We start from the raw sequence: 22,503 nt of genomic DNA, 5'->3' as shown, positions 1-22,503 counted from the left end.
CTTCTCCTGCTGCTCTTCCTCCTCAGTCTTCCTCCGACAGAGGTTCGTGTGGGGTCGACGGCCGGGACCTGCTGTGACCTCTGACCTCCGTCTTTCTGTCCTGCAGGAAGTCTTGAATCTCTCCGGGCAAACACTGGAACTTCTCCTGAAACTCGGCCTCCACGGCTCCTTGCAGCTGGAGAGAAACACACCACGGGTTTTGACGCACATTGATTGACAGGTGGCCACGATTAGCTATACGGGCACAGAGCAAGTTGTTATGAAAACACACAACGTGTGAAGTACAGCTCAGGGAGGTAGGTAGGTAGGAAGGAAGGAAGGTAGGTAAGAAGGTGGGTATAAAGGTAGGTAAGTAGCTAGGTAGGTAGGTAGGTAGGAAGGAAGGAAGGTAGGTAGGTAGATAGGTAGGTAGGTAGGTAGGTCGGTAGGTAAGTAGGTAGGAAGGAAGGTGGGTAGGAAGAAAGGAAGCTGGGTAGGTACGAAGGAAGGAAGGTAGGTAAGTAGCTTGGAAGGTTGGAAGGTAGGCAGGTAAGTAAGTAGAGAGGAAGGTAGGTAAGTAGGTAGGTTGGAAGGTGGGTAAAAAGGTAGGTAGGTAAGTATATAGGAAGGTAGATAGGTACGTAAGAGGTAGGAAGGGAGGTATGTAGGTAAGGAAGGAAGGAAAGTAGGTAAGGAAGGAAGGAAAGTAGGTATGAAGGTAGTTAGAAAGGTAGGTAGGAAGGTAGATAGGTAGGAGGTAGGTAGTTAGAAGGTAGGAACGTAGGTAGGTAGGTAGGTGGTAGGAAGGAAGGTAAGTAGGCAGGTAGGTAGGTAGGTAGTTAGTTAAGTGGTTGGTAGGTAGGTAGGTAGGTAGGTAGTAGGAAGGTAAGTAGGTAAGAAGGTAGGTAAGAAGGTAGGTAGGTAGGTAGGAGGTAGGAAGGAAGGTAAGTAGGTAAGAAGGTAGGTAAGAAGGTAGGTAGGTAGGTAGGAGGTAGGAAGGAAGGTAAGTAGGTAAGAAGGTAGGTAGGTAGTAGGTAGGTAGGTAGGTAGGTAGGAGGTAGGTAGGTAGGTAAGTAGGTAAGAAGGTAGGTAAGAAGGTAGGTAGGTAGTAGGTAGGTAGGAGGTAGGAAGGAAGGTAAGTAGGTAAGAAGCTGGGTAAGAAGGTAGGTAGGTAGTAGGTAGGTAGGTAGGTAGGAAGGAAGGTAAGTAGGTAATAAGGTAGGTAGTAGGTAGGTAGGTAGGTAGGTGGGAAGGTGCTCGGAAGACGTTTCTTAATGAACCCAAGCAGGCGGTCTGCGTGTCACCTTGGGCTTCTGGTCTTGGATCCGCTGCAGCAGCTCCGTGTGCTGCTCCACCAGCTGGTCGTGGCGCTTCGCCTGCGTCTCCTCCAGCTGGAAGACGGAGAGTTACCGCAGAGAGACGAAGGAGAGAGTCAGAACTACACAACAACCCGTCAGGATGTACATCCTGTGCAACCCAGACTCCTCTTCACTCTCTCTCCGCTCACCCGTTTTATGTTCTGGACGACTTCATTGACGTAGGACTTATTGATCTCGTTCTTCTCCCTGGGAACACAGTCAAGAGTTTAGAGTTACATTTTATTTTATTTTTTATTCCTGCACATTCCCTGACAGCTGCACGGATCAGAGCACGAGGGATGGGAGGAGCTGCAGCCGGGGAGCTCGGGTGGATTTACGTATGTGTGTGTGTGTGTTTATGGATCGTACTCTTCGGCCAGATGTTTCTCTTTGGTCTTCGCCTGGTTGATCTTCTCGGTTCTCCTTCGATCCATCTGCCTCTTCAGCTCTTTTTTCTCCCTGCAGGAAAAAGATTACAGCTTCAAAATGAGAAGAAGACAAACGCTCAATGGCTGACTTCAAACGATGCTCTTATTTACTCGAGGTGTAAATTAGACAAACATAACGATCTGGAGAGTGCGTAGCAGGAAATATTCTTATAAGAATATCTACTTACCCTATGGACGCACATAATGTCTCATAATTATGACTTTCCATCTCACAATTTTGACTTTCTATCTCATAATTGTGACTTTCTATCTCATAATTTGGACTTTCTATCTCATAATTATGACTTTCTATCTCATAACTGTGCCTTTCTATCTCATAATTGTGACTTTCTATCTCATCCTTTCAACTTTCTATCTCATCATTTGAACTTTCCATCTCATAATTGTGACTTTCTGCCATACAATTTTGACTTTCTATCTCATAATTGTGACTTTCTATCTCATAATTAAGACTTCGTATCTCATCATTTCAACTTTCTATCTCTTAATTGTGACTTTCTATCTCACAATTTCACTTTCTATCTCATAACTTCGACTTTCTATCTCATCATTTTTTTCTTCTATCGGCGGGAATGAGCTTCCATACAGTACAGACCTCTCAAAACAAACTAGTGGATTCTCAAAATCCGAGCCCAAACACGTCTTCGCCCTCGTCGTGTCCTCCCCCCTCGAGGCTCAGAGACCAAACACATCTACAGCGTTTGTAACTCACTTGTCACAGATGTCCTTGAGCTTCTTCATCTGGCCGTTGTGACTCTCCTCAGCCAGACTGCTCAGGCGCTCCGTCAGCTGGCGGAAACAGAAAACAACGCTTTGTATTCTGCGTTCATGTCGGAAGAAATGACCGCCTTGACATCTTGTCACATATTCACTGTATCATTATGTGTAGGCCTGCAACAGATAGTGAGCTTTAACTTAAAAATACAAAGACAGAAACCCCCAAACTTCAGCTCAAAGCGTCATCAGTGGCGCGTTACCATTTTAATGTGCTCCCTCTGCAGATATTTCTGACTGTAGTACTGCTCCTGCCTCAGAGCCAGAAGCTGCTGCTGCTGCTCGTCTTTCAGCTGCTGGAGGCGCTCGTCTTTCTCGCCGTCCGAACGCGAAGCCCTGATGAACGATGCACGTTAGTGAATGTGTGCGATGGAAAGAAATAAACCCACCGGACAACAGCGGAAGCAATGCGGGCGTAACACACACCTGCTCTTGCTGCACTGCCGGGACACCTTCTTGTACTTGTTGTTGAACTCTCGGAGGAGCTCGGCGGTTTTCTTCTGGTGCCTCCTCACCAACTCCTTCAGCTCTTTGAACTGACGTCTCTGCTCCTTCTGGTAAACCTTGGACTGCTGCAGACTCTCCACGGCGCACACCGGGACGTCTGAGAGCCATCACACGGCAGGTTTTAGTGCGACTCTAACGTCCTTCTCTGATGTGTTTTTTTCACATTATTTTAATCAACAGAGTTTCTTGGAAATAAATCATCCAACTTAAAAAAAAATGTATAAAAAAACAACAACTAATCGACTAAAGAAATCTATAATTCAGTAGGATTTTTGATAATAGATAGATAGATAGATAGATAGATAGATAGATAGATAGATAGATAGATACTTAATTTATCCCCAAGGGGAAATTAGTTTGTCACAGTAACAAGCAACTTACATAGAAGAAACAAAAAAAAACACCAAAAAAAAATCTGGAATGCTAAATACTCGCTATACACCACTAAACTAAACTAAACATTAACCCTACATTCCCAAAAACCAGTACTTTTCTTAGCGCAGACACATCCTTACTTTAAAATTCAGGAGTTGATTGTGCTGTTGGTTGTTAAGTTTAGTTTAGCTTTACCATATTGTTCCTTTATATTCAGCTTTAATTAATCATAATTGATTGATTGGACATGCAGACACTGACCTATCAAAACACTTAACACCAGATCTTCAGTCTTGGCTGCAGGCTTGGCTGCCTCTGAAATGCAGAGACGACATCATGAACATCAACAACGACCTTCAGCACCGGATATCACATGATCAAGAGGAACATACTTAAGTTACTGCAAGGAACCTTAACTGCACTCAAAAAATATATATTGGCTTGATGTTGAAATCTTTTCCATGATTTTATTAAGTGAGTTGAAAGCATTGTTTTTTCATTGTGTGTGGTAATTCCACAACAGCATACTGGTGCCTGTGTTTGACCTACAGGAGCAAACAAGACAAAGTGGATTTCTAAATCGTTAGATCGCTGCTCGTGGAAACACTACCGCTTCTGTCCACCGGGGCCGACAAAATGAACACAAAATGAACACAAAATGAAAGTGCCTCGTGGTAATTCACACACACTCCTTGAGTGCGTGTGTGTGCGCATCTGTGTTTCGCAGGTGGGGCGCTACCTGTGGCAGCTGCTTGCTGATTGGCCGCGGAAGCTTTGGGCGTCGTGGCGACGGGAGCGTGGCCGGCGGGGCCGGCGGCCGGGCTGAGCCCGTTTTCCAGCGGCGGCGATTTCAGATCGCTCTTACGCTCCGCACAGCTTTCCGCCTCGTCCTGAGCAACAAACACACAACCAGAGTTACAACCAAGCAACCTGCTACTCAGGATGTGAGAAATCTAGTTTAAATAGCGCTCCTGGTGGCAGCTGTTAGGTACTACAATGAGTTTACGGGTTAAAGGTGAAGCCAAAGATGTACAAGGACTAACCTCGGGCTGCGTGTCCTCCTCCCCGTCCTCCAGGGTCAGAGCCGCCAGCTGTTTGGACCTCTGCTCCAGCAGGTTGACGTAGCGGATGGGGTTGGACAGAGCCTCGATCACATCTGGAGAGAAGAGGCGTGGAAACGGATCAACTAGCGTGTCACGGGCGTGGTGATACGGACAAACAGGGTCGTCCGAGCTGTATCTCTTATATATATTTATACTGCATTTCGTTGTCGTGGTACTCGTCAAAGTAAAAGGTCAAATGTCAATTATTTCACTTGTGCAAACACACAGAAGATTTGAAACTATGTTTCTCTCTTGTCCAACATAACGTGAATATACAGATATTAATAAAGTGCAAATACGTCAACAAAAAAAAAAAAGTTAAAAAAAAGAACATTACTGTAGTCTGTAATCTATAGTAGTAGCAAAAGCACTTACATCTTTTTGAGGTAATTGTACTTTGAATTTTCGATGCTACTTTCATTTCAGAGAGAAACTGTTTAGATTTTTACTGGACTGCGTTTCTTTTATCTTCTCTGTAGATTTAGCTTAATAATACAATATAATATACAATAACATTATGATATCTTGAATTTATTGACAATTTTTAACAATTAAAGTGACATTAATGCATCAAATATTTAAAATGCAGTGTATTTAATGTTTTCCTCTGAAATGCGACGTTCTGCATATTAACGTTCTCTGTTACTTTTGGTACTTCAAGTATACTTTAATACTAATACTGTGTACTTTATCTATTAAAAGTAACATTAACGCATCAATAATTATAATACAGTGTATTTAATGTTTTCCTCTGAAATGAGACACACTGCAGATTAACGTTCTTTGTTACTTTTGGTACATTTTTAATACTAATACCCTTTTAGTATTGGTACTTTTACTTAACATCGCTCCCAACACTGCTCTAAAGTCTCCCATGACGTTACACCCTACATTATTATTATTATTATTATGATTATTAAGTACCAGGCCAGGAACCCTATATTCTATTGAGATGATGAATGTGCTCGTGAGACCTGGGAGATGATTCAGGTTCATGAGAACGTATTCGTCGACGTGTACATATGTTCCAACCTGCAAAGGTGTCCGGGACGTAATCTTTGACCTCGATGTGCACAAACACAGCCGGTAGAATGAGACACTGGTTCTTCTCGTTCCTCAAGCTGATGTAACGATAACCTGCAGGAAACATTTAGCCACACACAGTCTGACGTTACATCGCTCGGGGTGAACAGTGTTCATGTGGCAATCTGGCAGAGAGAGAGATGTAGTCATCAGGCAAAAACATAAAGTATTTAATTTAGAGTGTTGAATGACATTTTCCAGGTTTGTTTCAAAAAAGAAGGAGCTGGCCACCAGCCAATTTAATGGTGAATGTATTCAACTAAATACTGAATATCTACTAAACCCCAAGGTCTATTTGAATAATTTAAAAAGCTATAACATACAGAAAACCCTTGTGAATATAGATAATACGTTCATATATGTGTTAGTGGTATATTAATGGTACACAGCAAAGGAAAAAACAAACATATTTAAAAAACTGATATTTTTAGCTATAATAATTATTATAATTATATAATTACTATTATAATGAATGCTTTGTAATATATAACGTAGCCATATATGCTCAGAATATATGTGTGAAGTTTGGGTTTGATTGAGTGAAGTTAAGTATTTTTAATTATTATTTTAGTTCAGGATTTTAAAGCGATCTTGTCTAACTCGGCCAACGTTAAAAGTTCCCACTCTCTGCCTGGTCTCTGAACGCTCCTCGCTTCACTCTGCCCGTATGCAGCAGACTGAGCGCGAGCTCATTTATCATGTTATGAACAGTATATGTGTATAAATCTCATTTCAGCCATAAGTAAGTCATGTTTTTAGTTTGTTGTTGTTGTTGTATGTACAATTTTTGTGGGCAAAGTATTCCTTGAAAGTTAAATTAAACTACCTGGTCGTATGGCAGACACTGGAATAATCCGATGGCCGATAAACTTCCCTCCTTCCTCAAAAGCAGCGATTCTCAGAGAGGCCAGAGACGGAAGGATCACCTGTCAGAAAGGCGTCACACCGTGGGGTCAGACGTCGGCGGCACCAGGTTATTTTTAGACTCGCGTCATCTCCCTGTTCTCACCTTTTTGAAGACGATGGGCTCCTCGTCCCACACCGGGTTGACGGCGTTGTTGTTCTGAGAGGTTTTGGTCTTCAGCGCTTTCCTCCTGGTGTCCGCAGGAAGTCCGAACATGTCCACCTCCACATACACACCCACGCGCCGCTCCGTCAGGAACTGACCTGAGATCACCTGCGACGCACGGATAGAGACGGGCAGTATTTCTGTTACTTGTATTTGAAATACGTATTTCAGTTACTGTAAGTATTTTGTAATTTGTAGTTGATAGGGCCGATAACAAAATACTATAGAGTGGAGTAATTTTGTATTCAAAGTACTCAAAATACTTTCTCCACGAATGATTAAAAAAACAAAAACGTATTGTCTGCCAAGGTAAATGTTGTATCCGAGTGTGGTTGGGTCATCTCAAGAACCAAAATGGAAGAATTTTGATTTCATAAAGATGTTCGTGTGAACCTGTTTGTTAAGTTACCTGTTCACTTTTGTATTGATTTACTTTTTACTTTAACACTTTTATTTGTATTCATTTTTCTGTGCAGAACTTGGTGTACAGTAATTTATTTTGGCTCTTTACCTGTGTACAACTGGTTTTAATTCAATATTTTGCTGTTATAGTTAGTATACAGTTTGTATGTGTGATGCTATTCATATGTGATGAATACTTACTTGTTGATACAAAGCCAACGTTTTCCGGCTGTTCCATTAATATATATATATATATATATATATATATATATATATATATATATATATATATATATATATATATATATATATAATCAATCAAACTGTTGTCTTTATACTGACATTCTGTGACTGTTCTTCCTTTTTTTGTGGGGTTCACCAGAGCTTTGTGTACATTATATAGCCTAAACCAGAATGCTCTGCGATAAAAAGGTATTTCCTGTATTTTCAATACGAATTACATGTATTGTATTTTGCATGAACATTGTGAGGCGCGTGAACAGAAGGATTCTTGTCTCTTCACCTTCACGGACAGCGTGTTGGCCACGATGCCGTCCACCGTGTTCTCCGTGAACGGGTCAAAGTGTTTGTCCGGCCGCCTCATGAACTCCGGCTTCAGCCGGTAGCCGCTGCGACCGTTGTACTCGAACATGAAGAGGTTCAGCTGCGTGGACAAATCTGGAACACACGGCTACGCTTTTAAGTTCACGAGTACGCTTTTATCCAAAGCGACTTACAATACGTGCATTCAACCACGAGTACAAACTCAGAACTACATGAATCAAGAAAGAACAATCTCTTCAACAAGGCAAAGCTACTAAGTGGTACAAGTAAGTACCATTTAATGCTACTGAAGTGCTTCTAAAGTGCTACTTTCTTTATTCAACGTATAGTCGGAAAAGATATTGTTGCATTAGTTTCCCCAACTGGAACCTGAGGAGTCACGAGACGACTAACAAGGTAGGAAAATATATAAATTGGTAGCTTTTTATAACAAGTACACACTATTTAGCATTAGTAACACATGAATAAACACTTAATTCCTCATTTTAAAGCATTGTTCCAACATGGACAGTCATTAGTAACTTATTAGGATTCAATTCATGAACATAGTTATAAATGTTTGCGTATTATGCTTTCGTGATTGTGTTTTCATAATTTATAAATGATGGATTCCCCATTTGTAAATTAAGTATTAAGGACTTATGATTAGTAATATATTTTGTAAAGTGTTAGTAAATGATAAAAAAAATATTTAAATGTCATTTATTCATGCATTTATTTATACATATAATGATTTAGATATGCACTTTCTACAAGTGTTTTAATACTGCAATTCATGAATAATCCAGGTAGTTACCACTCAATAGTTAAGTTAATGTTCTGTGACCTGTTTATTAATAAATGTCATGATGAATTAAGTGTTTATTCATGTTAAATAGTGTGGACTTATTTTATAGCGCTACCTATTTATGCTCTATTATTATAAGCTGTCTATTTTTCTCATCACTTAGTGGATGATATCAGCTGTTAAACACTAAAACGTGCAGCCTGTAGATGTATACATGCGACCCTTCAGACATTTAAATCTCCGTCCCCGGCCCACTGACCGATGGTTTGGTAGTTGAGCGCCACGAGCTGACAACCGGCGTTCCAGAAGAGCTGCGGCATGAAGTTGGACGAGTCGACTCTGGTTCCTTTCGGATAGATGCGGCTCAGCTGCGTCTTGTTATATCTGATTATTGGGAGTTAAGAACAATTATGGGGACGTTTACATCAAGTTCTGTCCCAATGTAGGGCCAAAGAATCCAATATGTCTATAGATATTCCTACAACTACTAACACGTGTTTATTACATCATCGTGTAGGATGACGTAGTAGTAGTGTTTTAATCAGTCATATACAATACAATGAGTAAAGCCATATAATAAGAGGTATAATGCTTATATATTTAATCCTACAATATTATCAATTACGTAACCCTTAATATAATTACATATAAAGAAAAAAACAGCTTAATAAACCAGTTTTTCTACGATAAACTTATACATATCTTTCAAATCATAATTACACTCATATATATATATATATATACATATATATATATATGTGTGTGTGTGTGTGTGTGTGTTACATCATCATATATGAGTACCTCGCATATATATTAGTCAATATGTGAACACACCGGGAATACATTTTTTATTTTATTTTAAAAAGCATCAAAAGAGAATGTGTAGAAGCGGTTGCCATGGTGTTTGCCGCGGTAACTGTTGTCAAGGATACTCCACAAACTCCACCGGTGACTTTGTGAGATGCTCCAGAGCTTTAGTCTCCACGAAGGACGACATGTTGTAGCAGCGGGCTGCCTCTGTGGACACACAAACAGACAGACACAAACACACACACACACACACACACACACACACACAGCTTTAGATATATTTTCAACATGGTTCTCTCGTCATGTTCAGATAGTTTCTTCAGTTTTTAAGCAGCAGGACGGAGGAGCAACAGCAGGACGGAGGAGCAACAGCAGGACGGAGGAGCAACAGCAGGTCGGAGGAGCAGCAACAGGACAGAAGGGCAGCAGCAGGACGGAGGAGCAGCAGCAGGACGGAGGAGCGGCAACAGGACGGAGGAGCAGCAGCAGCACAGAGGAGCAGCGGCTGCTTCCTGTCAAAGAAGATCCTGCAAGACCTGAAATGTTGATCCGAGTACGGAGAGAGCCGAGCCATGAAATGAAATGTGAGGATTTAGCAGCTTTAGAGGGAGAGAAGCTGCAGCTCCGCTCTAGAGAGAGATGAGGACGTAATTCTGGGCTTCGTGCAGGAAGCCATGTCCCAACTCATCACTTCATTATATATATATATATATATATATATATATATATATATATATATATATATATATATATATATCAACCAGTTGGTCTTCTTCTGTTCCTCAACGTGTTCTTCCTTTAGCTTCCTGCTTCCACAACGAGACCACGAGCTGTTTCGTAAACGCGAGGAGACGCAAGATGGAACTTTGCAGAATACAAAAATCCTGGGCTGAAGACTAAATACTGTTGGTGGAACTTCTCCTTCCTCCCCTTCTTCTTTTCCTCCTTCTTCCTCCCTTTTTTCTTCCTCCCCTCTTTCTCGTTCTTCTTTTCTTCATCTTCATCTTCTTCTTCTCCTTTTTTGACTTCTCTTCCTCCTTCTCCCTCTCCTTCTTCCTCTCCTCATGCTCCTCCCTCTCTCCCTTCTTTTTCTTCTCCCCTTCTTTTTCTTCTCTTTCTCCCTCTAATTCTTCCCCTTCTCCTCCTCCTCCCCCTTCTTCTTCCTCCTTCTCCTCCTCATCCTCCCTCCACTTCTTCCTCCTCCCCTCTCCTCTTCTTTTCCTTCTCATTCTACTTCCTCTTCCTCCTCCTCCTAGCTTCCCTTTTTATTCTTCTTCTTCTTCTTCTCTGCCCCCCCCCCCCCTCCTCCTCCTCCTCCTCCAGTGGCATCTCTCCATCTCTCGGGCATCTCTCAGGATATTTGCACACGTCTCATCACACCTCACACGGTGTTGAAGGGAGCTCTTGTACGTTTTGAACAACCAGCCAGGCGCTGCTCTCCATCCTCCAGCCCACTGGGGCGGATCGGGACGGTGAAGAAATGTTTGGTGCATCTGGAATTGGAGTTGTTTTTCCCCTTTCTCTTAACAGATAATGAAACGCGTGTCAGAGCGTCAACGTGTCAGCTTCTCTTACTCTTGGACGCTTCGAAGGAGTTGAATTTGGTCGGCTGGACGTAGTTCACCAGCGTGGACATCTCCTCCGTGGCCACGGCCTCCCGCTCCGCCGAGCCCTGAAACAAACAACAAGAGAAACGACGTCTGAGGGGAAAAGTCTCACACCTGGCCCGCGGCTTGGTTTTTAATGGTCCGACGGCTGCTTTGTCTCCAATAACAAGTAGACAGAACAGACACACACTTGTCATCACTACGCTTCTGGACAACAAACTGGAGTTCACAGCGCTTAGTGACAAAAAGCAGCGGCAATACCAACGAAAGAACACGACATTCACGTAGACTTTCAACAACAAACACACACACAATGTGCACACACTGACCTCACAGCGGCCTAAACACAAGAGACATCTGTACAAGCAGTCTGCCTCTTTGTTTTTTAGCAGATTGTGTCTCTTTTGTGTGTTTTTTTTTATTTAAAAGGGGAATTCTGCCTATTTTACAAGTCGAAATTATTATTTTTTTGTGTGGAGGCTTGTTGAGCACTTATGTATGTGAACAAAAAAACGAAGTGTAAAGCCTCATGTGGCTCCAGAGGAAGCTGCACACGATCGCCTCATGTGATGTCACTTGAGTCAGCGAGCTGCATTGTGGGTAGACGAGGAAAGAATACGTGGAGCACAAAAAGACGACGGCTGCACCAATATTCATCATTTTTGAACCCACAATGATTGGTGGAGTGTTTTTTTTTTTGTGGGAAAATGGGAACCCAATCAACCCAGTAAGCCATCGTCGCTGGTGTGGGAAGCTCAGGCCCACCGCGAACACCGAGGACACAACAAGAAAGAGAGCGGCAACAAGACACACATCGAGGAGTAACACGACGACAATGACAGCGACGCACTGCGGAGACAACGGCAGCAATGAAGCACAGATGACAGCCGGAGTTTAGCGGTGACATTAAAGACACAAAAGATGAACGATGACAACGGCACGAAGAATAAACACAACAATGGAACACTTGTAAACGTCAACACGCGGCGACAGCAGGGTGGGGGCGGTCACCACTGACCTTTTTACCATCATCATCTTCATCATCATCCTCTTCCTCACTCTCAGCCTCGATCTCTGTTAAAAATTAAAGTTAAACATTCATCCCCATCGTCTCTTCACTCTTCTTCTTCGTCTTTTTTTCTTTTTTTCACTTAGCATTTTACTCCGAGCATTAAAAAGTAGTAAAAGACAAAGTTTAGCTGGCGGTGAGTTCACGAGATGACTGATTAGAAGTCAGAAGGCAAGGTTTGAAGGCTCGCTGCGAATAAATCACCATCAGGTAGAGTCCTGAGGTTTAACGAGCAATTATGAGAAAAATGTAGATGCAGATAACCAGCTCGTTCTCTCTCTCTCTCTCTTGTTCTCTCTCTCTCTCTCTCTCTATTTCTCTGTATTGGATGTGTTTTAGATCATCATCCAGACACTAAACAGCAACAGAGCGCTGCAGGAAAGAGTCCTTAAACTTGAAAGTATGTGTTAGTATTTGTGCATCTCTCTCGATCTCTCTCTCGCTCTCGTTCTCTCTCTTGTTCTCTCTCTCTCTCCTTCTCTCTCTCGCGCTCTTGTTCTCTCTCTCTCTCCTTCTCTCTCTCGCGCTCTTGTTCTCTCTCTCTCTCCTTCTCTCTCTCCTTCTCTCTCTCATTCTCGATAGCGGAAATGAAAACTGTTTCACAGGAATGTGACCGGGTCGGTTTACGTTAGCTAGTGAGGCTATGTGCTGGTAGCTACAGGAACGTGACCGGGTCAGTTTAGGTTAGCTAGTGAGGCTATGTGCTGGTAGCTACAGGAACGTGACCGGGTCAGTTTAGGTTAGCTAGTGAGGCTATGTGCTGGTAGCTACAGGAACGTGACCGGGTCAGTTTAGGTTAGCTAGTGAGGCTACGTGCTGGTAGCTACAGGAACGTGACCGGGTCAGTTTAGGTTAGCTAGTGAGGCTATGTGCTGGTAGCTACAGGAACGTGACCGGGTCAGTTTAGGTTAGCTAGTGAGGCTATGTGCTGGTAGCTACTGGAACGTGACCGGGTCAGTTTAGGTTAGCTAGTTAGGCTATGTGCTGGTAGCTACTGGAACGTGACCGGGTCACTTTAGGTTAGCTAGTGAGGCTATGTGCTGGTAATTTGGGTTAACGTTGCTGGCGAAAAAGCGTTGCGAATATTCTCAAGTGTGTTTTGATGTGAACGCACCATAACGCTGGCAAACTCTGAATCGTGCGATATACGAATGCTAGTAGAAAACACTCCAAACACCAGAGTAGGAAGCAAACAGATGCCTGCAGTCGTGTAAACAAGCCGCCGCTTTAACCGCTCTGCAGGCGAGTGTTCAGCCCACTCGTCTGGGTCGAGTGCGTACTTCAGCTCGGCGACTCGTCTGCTCTCTGTGAGCGACCGTAGGCTCTCGGTCCCAGACGGTTTCGCGCATCAGACGTGTCAATAAGGCGATATGCCTCATTTCCTGGCTGCACTTTGCGGTTTAATTTGCTCTTCTGAGCTTTCGGGCCTCTTCTGGGATGTCCCGCTCATTACCAAAGAGACAAAAGCACTTCTGAGGAGCCTCTGAATGCAGGAAGCCGCTGTGTACGGTCACTGCATCATTAAATATTTAGTGACTTTCATGTTGTGACTTCAAATAAATGAATGTTTTTATCGTCTACTGCCCAGAAAAAAACCTCTGTAACTGCCAAACTTTTGAATAAACGTGGGATATTTATCACGTTTTGACACCTTTCTCTAAATTATTCTCATCTCTCGCTCTCGTTCTCGCTCTCTCTTGTTCTCTCGTTTTCTCTCTCTCTCTCGTTCTCGTTCTCTCTCACATTCTCTCTCTCTCGTTCTCCCTTATTCTCTCCCTTGTTCTCTGACGTTCTCTCTCATTCTGTCTCTCATTCTCCTTCTTGTTCTCTTATGTTCTCTCTCTCATTCTCTCTGTCTCTCGTTCTCATGCTTGTTCTCTCTCTCTCTCGTTCTGTCTGTCTCTCTCTCGTTCTCACGCTTGTTCTCACGCTTGTTCTCACGCTTGTTCTCACGCTTGTTCTCTCGTTCCACCTCTCTCTCATTCTCTCGTTTTCTCTCTCTCGTTCTCTCTCTCTCTCTCTCTCTCTCTCTCTCATTCTCTCTTTCCTTTGCTTTATTTAATAAACATAATATTAATAAACTCGTCTGTGAACATTTCCTCGGGGCAGAGCTGGAGCTTCGCCGGCATCATTCTACCTTCTTTTTTTTTTTCTTTTTCAAACCGGAGCTAATCTGCTGGTGACTCATATTTGCGAGGGCATACGTGTGGATGCACGGTTCTAAAGAGCCGCACACAAAAAAAACACAACAATTATTGCTCCGGTACGAGCGCCTGAACGCTCGTTGCTCATGATAATATTCTGCATCCTGAGAAGCCACCGGCCATCATCTGTGTGTTCGTACAGAAGCCGTCAGTGTCAGCTCACATGGATTTACAGGCTGAAAAAGAAAGAAAAAAAAGAAAAAGTCCTTTTGTCTTTGTGTCTTACCTCCCGTGTTGTTGCTAGGAGACACTGGTTCGTTGCTCTGATTGGCAGGTTGGTCCGTCAGTCTTTTGGTGTCCGTGTTATTGGCGGGTTTGTGGGATTTCTTGTTCTTGATCAGGATTTTGCCGATCAGCTCCTGAGGACTGGGCAGCGGGACGCCAGACTCCAGCTGCAAAGAACAGGGTATAATATTATTACAATATTACAGGACTATTCAACGGTGGAGACCCTTTCCATGGGAATGAACGGGAATTTGATGGGGAGTTAAAAGGAAATATTGGGATTATCTCCTCAGGCTGTATTTGACATGTCGGATGTAGGATTTAAAGTGAACAACTAATATATAAAGGACATGTCTTACCATAAAGGACGCAGGGAAATAGATGAATTAAAACTACTCAACCAGCTCAACCAAGTTAACGTTACATCCATGTGTGTGTGTGTGTGTGTGTGTGTGTGTGTGTGTGTGTGTGTGTGTGTGTGTGTATTACTTACAGGGTACTTGTCCAGAGGGTCAATCAACAGAGCATCTCCGAAAATAGATTGACAATATTCAGCCATTTTTGCCTGCTGCTTCAAACTAATAGATAGATGGATCATGATGAACGGATAGATAGATGATAGATAGATAGACAGACAGATGGATGATGGGTGGATAGATAGATAAACATGTTACATTGCAGTCGATCTGTATGCATCACACAAATCAATAAATCAATAATGACAGATTCTTACGAGTCCACGTGGTTTTCAAAGGAGAGGATGACGGGGAAAGGCGACGTCTTGAAGGCGCACTCAGCAATCGCTTCAATCACTTCCTGGAAAACAACAAACAAACAAAACTATTCGTTGGGACAACCACTGTCTTAATATAGAACAATGTGCTTTTCATCTTTTTCATCTGCTCATTACGATTTCCTTTGTGTAGAATCGTAACCGTCTGTGAAGAACCCGTGGTTGTCAAATATATCTAGTGAAATACACACACACACACACACACACACACACATATTTATTTGATATGGACATCACAGTCGGATTAGAATTTACACAATTCAGATGCATTGTGTTGTTTGTGGCGAAACGCTAATTTACAACACACACAAACACACACACACACACACATACAGCAACACACTCACACAAACCTTCAGTAGAACCGACTTTTTAAAACACACACGCACACACACACAAACACAGAAACCTTCAGTTGAACCGACTTTTTAAAACAAACACACCCACACACTCACACACACAAACACACTCTCACATACTCATAAACACAAACACACTTTCACTCACATGTATGCACACACACTCATACACACACACACACGCACACACACACACACACACACTCACACACACACACACACACACCAACCTTGAATGGGATTTCCGAGGTCATGGTGAAGCCGTGGGTGATGACGGGCTCCTCCTCGGCCGTTCGGCCCTTCCACACGTCGAGCTCCACGCAGCGGCAGCCGGCCAGGAGGACCTGCCGGTACATCTCCACCGAGGAGCTGCCGGCCAGCTGGCCCGCTGGAGCAGGAGGGAGACATCACACATCACACGGCAGGGTGTGGGTGCCGACGAACACCGGAAACAAAAGGTCTGCTCGCGTCCCCCGAAGACACCCAGACCTCCCTGCATGATCTCCATCAGACGCTAATGAAGTCCCTTCACACCGAGGCCCTTTGACCTAAATGTCACCTAGAGGGACGGTCTGGGCTCACACAGCGGAGCGTCACCAGCCCACCACAGCTTTCACGCCACTTACAGAATCCAAACTGTCACCTTGCCTCAACAAACAGAAACACTCTGAACACCTACATGAATAAATATCACACTTCCTGTTCCTGGATGGGCATCATCAACCGACCGCTCACACCTGCTGTGCGCGCGTGTGTGTGTGTGTGAGTGTGTGTGTGTGTGTACCTGTCAGGTAGGTATTGTGTGATGAGTTGATGATGTAGTGAGACAGCGGGTAGCTCATGTCTTCAGACTGGTCCAGTTTCTCCGGGGGGATGACTCCGTTCTCGTCGCTGGACAGATAGCTGGACAGCGCCTGCAGAGTGATGACGCCTATGTGACACACACACACACACACACACACACACACACACACACACACACACACACGCCATTAAGGTGAGAAACAGCTCGCTCTGTAGCGCTCACATCTGTAATACATGATGCTTTGTTATAATCTGATTATAGCATTGTGTAGTTATAGTTATAAGCACGCAAAAACACTCATCATTCAACACAGTTAAAGCATTTTATAATGATTTATAAGGTTAGATATCATACTACTTTATAATTTCTAGGCACACATCATAATTTCCATAGTCGTAATACATTCTACTCTTTTTTTATTATGTGTGATAATCATTATTAATGCAGTGTAATGGTCATGTCTGGCTTTAAGTAAAGTAATAATTTGATTTAAAATGTGTTTTAGTGATTTTTTACAACATTACTCAAAGAAAACTATGATCACTTGTATTTCCATTATACTATATTTAACAGTAAGTTGAAAGCATATATATATAACTGATTATATAACTGATGGCTGGAGAATATTGAGCATTATAATGTCATACAACTAGAGGAATTACAATACACTAGGATTCTTGCAAAAATAAAAAGTCCAGCAATCATCAAGTATCATAATACTTGCCCTCACAAAATGCCTTATAACGATTATATACCAAGCATTATGTTCACGGTGCTATAAGCAGACTATAAAACATTATAAGTGTATTTGTAATGCATTTTAAACATTTGCGTTATGTAAATTGTTACATAATAGTTATGAATATTTGACGCAGTGTCCCTTTAAGACTCTCTGACGTCTCGTTGGTTTTGTAATATTTTAGATGTGCCTCTTCGATTTGAAGGAAAAGTTCAGTCTCATAATTTAACATGTAAAAACATCACCTTCCACATCACAATATGCAAACGCATTAAGATCTTCTGGCTCCACGACACGTTCCCTGAACCAGATTTGCTGCAAAGCGTTTTCCAACAATCCTTTTTTTGGCTTTATTAACATGCACAAATTCATCTATTCTGACAATACATATTTATAAATCATGAAAGAAGTGGGCACGGATTAGAAGTTGTTGCCAATGCTGGCCGGATCCGACACAAAAATTGTGAGCGCCACAGGCTTATTTTAGCAGTTCGCCCTCTGGAGGGGCATGTGGGCGGGTTGCGCGAGTATTTCTGGGACCATCGCATGTGGAAAAGTGCACGTTGCTGGCAAACGCAGCTGACTAGCTGATGGCATCAAGTTATTTAGGAATATAGAGGGGGTAAAAAATAGCAAACATCCTCCAGACAGCGTGTGTGTGTGCATGTGTGTGTGTGTGTGTGTGTGTGTACCTTGCTTCAGCTGCGCCTGGTCCTGTTGGTACCTCTCCATCAGAGCGAGCGTCTGGGCCGGACGGAGAGGCGGGTAGAGGATCTCGTTCAGCCTCGGGTCTCTCTGCTTGTTGTTGATGAACTCTGTCATCTGATCGAGTGACAGCGTCCCGTCGCCCCATCCTCTACGGAGCAGAGGTCACAGGGCACAGAATATATATATATATATATATATATATATATATATATATATATATATATATATATATCAGAGTCGCAATACGTCCCCGTGTTATTTCTGCTTCCGTTAATTAAACTAAATGTGCAGAGATTAGAGCCGGCGGAGCAGAGAGAAGTGGACGCACGCGTCTCGATGAATAGATAAAGATATTTCATTCCCCCGAGAGGAAATTAAGACGAACGTGTCGCCTTTGGAGGGATTTACATTGTTTGTTTGTTGTTTCTTTTTAATCTCACATCCGCGTAATACGAATCCCTTTGTGCCTTTAAACGCGTCGTTCAGACACAAACGGTTACGTGGAAGATGAAGAGGACTTATTCGCTGACATTCTGTGGACTAATTAATTGACAATAATCGATTTGATGAACTAATTAATGAATGAATTTGCTGAACACTATTAGAGCTGACACAATGTGATTATGTGTCATCTCTCTTTAATCCCTCTCTGTGAACACGTGGGACAGAAGATGGATCGTTATTCGTCATCATATCCATATCAAAGAAATTGTCCCCAAGCAAATAGCACGCTTAAGAAAAATAAGCAATAAAAGAAAAGCAGCTTGTTTCACATGGATACGTCTTTGAGCTGATCAGAGGTCAGTTGACTGGAGACGTGGAGATTTCACTAAAACACTCACTGCAGTTTAAAGATGTTGCCGAGCTCCGGGCGAGGACACAGGCCGTCCAGAAAGCTCCTGTAGACTTCCAGCGTCAAGTCCTCCAGTTTGATGCTGTCGCCCTGTCGGGTATATAGGACACGGACATTAACGCCACCGCCTGCTTAAATTAGCAACCACGGAAACTGCCAGTGTCAAAAGCTTCCAGCAGCTCCTCTTCCTGGACTCGCTGCAGCAGATTTGGATCCCAAACATTCCTCCTCCAAACTCTTGGAGGAGAAGCGTTGTGGAATCCGACGTTTCTGCTTTTTTTCTCTTTTTTTTTTTGTTCACCGGTCGCTTTCGAAAACTTGATGACCCAGATATTTGAGCCCATTGCACTGACTCACCCTGGACAAAAAGCATAAGATAGGAGCTTTCGACACCAAGTAGAAAAAATGGAGGAAAGTTAATAACGTCCGTACTTTATATTGAACCTTTGAAGCCGCGGCGACTGCCGGTATTTTACGCGTATGTTTCTTAAACCACGTTATACAGCAAGTGCGGAAGCTGATGAACATTTTGGTACCCAGCATGCCCAAATCGGCCAATGTTTTGCCATAAAATAAGTCATTTGTCCATTTTCAAACAGAATGAAACAGTTTTTTTGACTGAAACTGGCCAATGCTTTGTTTTATTGTGAAGTGAGGAGGTGAAAACTTGCTCATAATCATGGCAGATGTTCAGAGTCTTGATCAAAATGTGGTATAAAAGTAAGTTATTTGAAAAATCGCAACAAAATGATCTGATAAAATAACTCATTTGGGGTTCATTGGACCTCTTGAACGCGGGGAACAAGAGGTACAGAAGAAAAAACGACCCCCATGGGGTTCTATTGAGCTTAGAATACTAGAAACCTTTGTGTTGCATCTACTGCCACTGATGATAACACACACACACACACACACACACACACACATAGTTGAAGTGTTTACCCGTGCGTAGGGCAGCCGGCAGCTCTCCAGGGCGTTCTCTACTCTCTTCCTGTCTGATGAAAACAGGCGAACAATGCTGTAACAGACAGTGACATCACAATTTATTATCAACTCACACTGAAACGTACATTTTCATTTCCTAAAATACCTCCTCCCTATAATTAACCCCGCCAGGATGCGCTTCTCTAACTCCCACACACACACACACACACACACGTGCTCACCATGCTCCTCGTCCTTGCTTCTCAACATCTCAAAACTTCCTTGGACTTTCTTTTTAAAACTTCACCTCCACTTCCAGGAAGTGTCGGCTGACCTTAATTCTCCTGCAGCTCTTGCTTTCTAAAGTGCAGCTTTTTTTTTCTCCCTCATAACTGTTTTATCCCATCTCACGCTCGCTCTGGCGGTGGTTGATTACCAGGTCAGTGCCGAATTAAGCACCTTGGTGAATCCTGTCCCTGTTTTTGCTTTCCCAAGTGCACACGGAATTAAGTGGTATTTTTGGAAGCGAGGGACAAGGAAAGAGCAAAAGTTTCAGTTTTGCGTAAGCGTCTCTCTACGGATTTCCCCGGAGCTATTTTCCTCACATCCTCCAACACCGCCAACTGTCACATGCGCCTCGACGCTAACGCAGAGCCATTGATTAAAGGTTAGGAAGGTAATGATTTAGCAGGGGGACTCACTTCTTGACGGGAATTCTGCCCTCCGCGCTCGGCTGCAGGGTTAACTTCACGTACCTGGAAGGAAGAGTTCAGGGATGAATATGTCTGCAGGGTGAGACGTGCTTTTGGTGTCCTTTACGTCGAAGAAGGTCTCCCCAAAACTCTGCAGCGATATCCCTATGTGGTGGCAACGTTATCGAGCCTAACAAAGACACGTGCAGAGCATCGTCTGAGCCACTGATGCTGGATGCTAAAAAGCGTTCTGAGAGAATCTCATTACAAAATGCTGGTTTAGCACCATTTCCCAAAGAAAATGAGCTTTGACTTCATGCTGGTTTAAACATATGACCAATGTTAAAAACCATCTTGAACATCTCAATATGAGAGATGCAGTGTGTTACAGGAGTATTCTGGGACGCTTTACCTGCACTCTGATGTAAACTTTAGGCTTTTAATCCGAAACCATGATCTAAATTTACTTGAAGTCTGAATTTGACGAATCTAAAAAACAAACGGTTAATGTCTTTACACATCGGGGACGTCACGTGATGAATAAACAACGTATGACCGAGATGTGTCTTGGACTTTTATTGTGAAAGGTAAAGACGGAAGTTTGCTATATTAATTCGGGGCTACTGAGCCTCTTTTAGAAATAAAGACGTAATTCAACACTTGATTGGTCGATGCCGAGAGCTCAGAAAAATCAAACTTATTCTGAAAAAAACTCCAATCACTTTTTGTTCAGACTGAAGATAAATAATAAATGGGTCACAAATATATCCCTTTATTGTTAAAAAAAAAAAAAAAAGAAAGAAAAAATTCCCCTCAAACCGCTGGGCATGGCAGTTTTCTGTAAAAAAAAAAAAAAAGAAAAAAAAAAGAGCGTTTGCTGGGGATTATTTTCACCGGCGGATTAACACACTTTTAATCTACAGCGAGTATTTCAGGCAGCAGAGCGGTGGATGTGGGATTCTGAGGCACAGACGAAGATGATGCACTAGGCTTCGGATACCCAGACAGTAAATAGACTAAATATAAAGTGTGTGTGTGTGTGTGTGTGTGTGTGTGTGTGTGTGTGTGTGTGTGTGTGTGTGTTTACTCACGCTTTCAGCAGACTGTGGTCTCTGTTGAGGTTGAGGCTCAGCAGGTTGGAAGCCAGAGAAAACACTTCCTCACACCACAGCTACCAAAAAAAGGACACTCCATCAACATCATCACCATACTCATCCTCACTCTTATCCTCACCCTCATCTTCACCCTCATCTTCACTCTCATCCTCACTCTCATCCTCACTCTCATCCTCACCCTCATCCTCACCCTCATCTTCACCCTCATCCTCACCCTCATCTTCACTCTCATCCTCACCCTCGTCTTCACCCTCATCCTCACCCTCATCTTCACTCTCATCCCCACTCTCATCCTCACCCTCATCCTCACTCTCATCCTCATCTTCACTCTGATCCTCACTCTCATCTTCACTCTCATCCTCACTCTCACTCTCATCCTCACCCTCACCCTCATCTTCACTCTCATCCTCACCCTCACCCTCATCTTCACTCTCATCCTCATCCTCACCCTCATCTTCACTCTCATCCTCATCCTCACCCTCATCTTCACTCTCATCCTCACCCTCATCTTCACTCTCATCCTCACCCTCGTCTTCACCCTCATCCTCACCCTCATCTTCACTCTCATCCCCACTCTCATCCTCACCCTCATCCTCACTCTCATCCTCATCTTCACTCTGATCCTCACTCTCATCTTCACTCTCATCCTCACTCTCATCCTCATCCTCACCCTCATCTTCACTCTCATCCTCACTCTCATCCTCATCTTCACTCTGATCCTCACTCTCATCTTCACTCTCATCTTCACTCTCATCCTCATCTTCACTCTGATCCTCACTCTCATCTTCACTCTCATCCTCACTCTCATCCTCATCCTCACCCTCATCTTCACTCTCATCCTCACTCTCATCCTCATCCTCACTCTCACTCTCATCCTCACCCTCATCCTCACTCTCATCCTCATCTTCACTCTGATCCTCACTCTCATCTTCACTCTCATCCTCACTCTCACTCTCATCCTCATCCTCACTCTCATCCTCACCCTCATCTTCACTCTCATCCTCATCCTCACTCTCATCTTCATCTTCACTCTCATCCTCACTCTCACTCTCATCCTCATCCTCACTCTCATCCTCATCCTCACTCTTATCCTCACTTTCATCCTCTTCCTCACCCTCATCCTCACTCTCATCATCATCCTCCCTCCCCC

At 43.2% G+C, this 22,503-nt stretch overlaps 1 protein-coding gene across 2 annotated transcripts in view; it reads right to left on the bottom strand.

The window, feature by feature from the left end:
* Positions 1-22,503, bottom strand: part of plcb1 (phospholipase C beta 1) — a 30,517-nt gene that overhangs the window by 2,944 nt on the left and 5,070 nt on the right. For both annotated transcript variants that reach the window (XM_068567402.1, XM_068567403.1), the window contains exons 5-32: positions 21,330-21,409; positions 20,248-20,301; positions 19,565-19,640; positions 18,612-18,712; positions 17,754-17,917; positions 16,302-16,448; positions 15,748-15,905; positions 15,099-15,181; positions 14,859-14,943; positions 14,367-14,532; positions 11,886-11,941; positions 10,836-10,932; positions 9,383-9,467; positions 8,710-8,834; positions 7,623-7,777; positions 6,638-6,805; positions 6,455-6,554; positions 5,578-5,682; positions 4,486-4,598; positions 4,182-4,332; positions 3,704-3,757; positions 2,987-3,164; positions 2,764-2,896; positions 2,499-2,575; positions 1,707-1,796; positions 1,487-1,544; positions 1,284-1,370; positions 1-175 (exon numbers count right to left, since the gene is read on the bottom strand). The exon at positions 1-175 is cut by the window's left edge and continues 2,944 nt beyond it. In XM_068567402.1, the coding sequence (XP_068423503.1) occupies positions 23-175; positions 1,284-1,370; positions 1,487-1,544; positions 1,707-1,796; positions 2,499-2,575; positions 2,764-2,896; positions 2,987-3,164; positions 3,704-3,757; positions 4,182-4,332; positions 4,486-4,598; positions 5,578-5,682; positions 6,455-6,554; positions 6,638-6,805; positions 7,623-7,777; positions 8,710-8,834; positions 9,383-9,467; positions 10,836-10,932; positions 11,886-11,941; positions 14,367-14,532; positions 14,859-14,943; positions 15,099-15,181; positions 15,748-15,905; positions 16,302-16,448; positions 17,754-17,917; positions 18,612-18,712; positions 19,565-19,640; positions 20,248-20,301; positions 21,330-21,409 (3,099 nt within the window). In that variant the 3' untranslated portion in view covers positions 1-22. The remainder of the gene's footprint in view (positions 176-1,283; positions 1,371-1,486; positions 1,545-1,706; positions 1,797-2,498; positions 2,576-2,763; positions 2,897-2,986; positions 3,165-3,703; positions 3,758-4,181; positions 4,333-4,485; positions 4,599-5,577; positions 5,683-6,454; positions 6,555-6,637; positions 6,806-7,622; positions 7,778-8,709; positions 8,835-9,382; positions 9,468-10,835; positions 10,933-11,885; positions 11,942-14,366; positions 14,533-14,858; positions 14,944-15,098; positions 15,182-15,747; positions 15,906-16,301; positions 16,449-17,753; positions 17,918-18,611; positions 18,713-19,564; positions 19,641-20,247; positions 20,302-21,329; positions 21,410-22,503) is intronic.

The sequence above is a fragment of the Clinocottus analis genome, unplaced genomic scaffold (genome assembly GCF_023055335.1).
Source record: "Clinocottus analis isolate CAN_PGR_092001 unplaced genomic scaffold, fCliAna1.0.p SCAF_8, whole genome shotgun sequence".
NCBI lineage: Eukaryota > Metazoa > Chordata > Actinopteri > Perciformes > Cottidae > Clinocottus > Clinocottus analis.
Note: the sequence above shows the minus strand (reverse complement) of the source record. Positions and strands in the feature narration are given on the sequence as shown.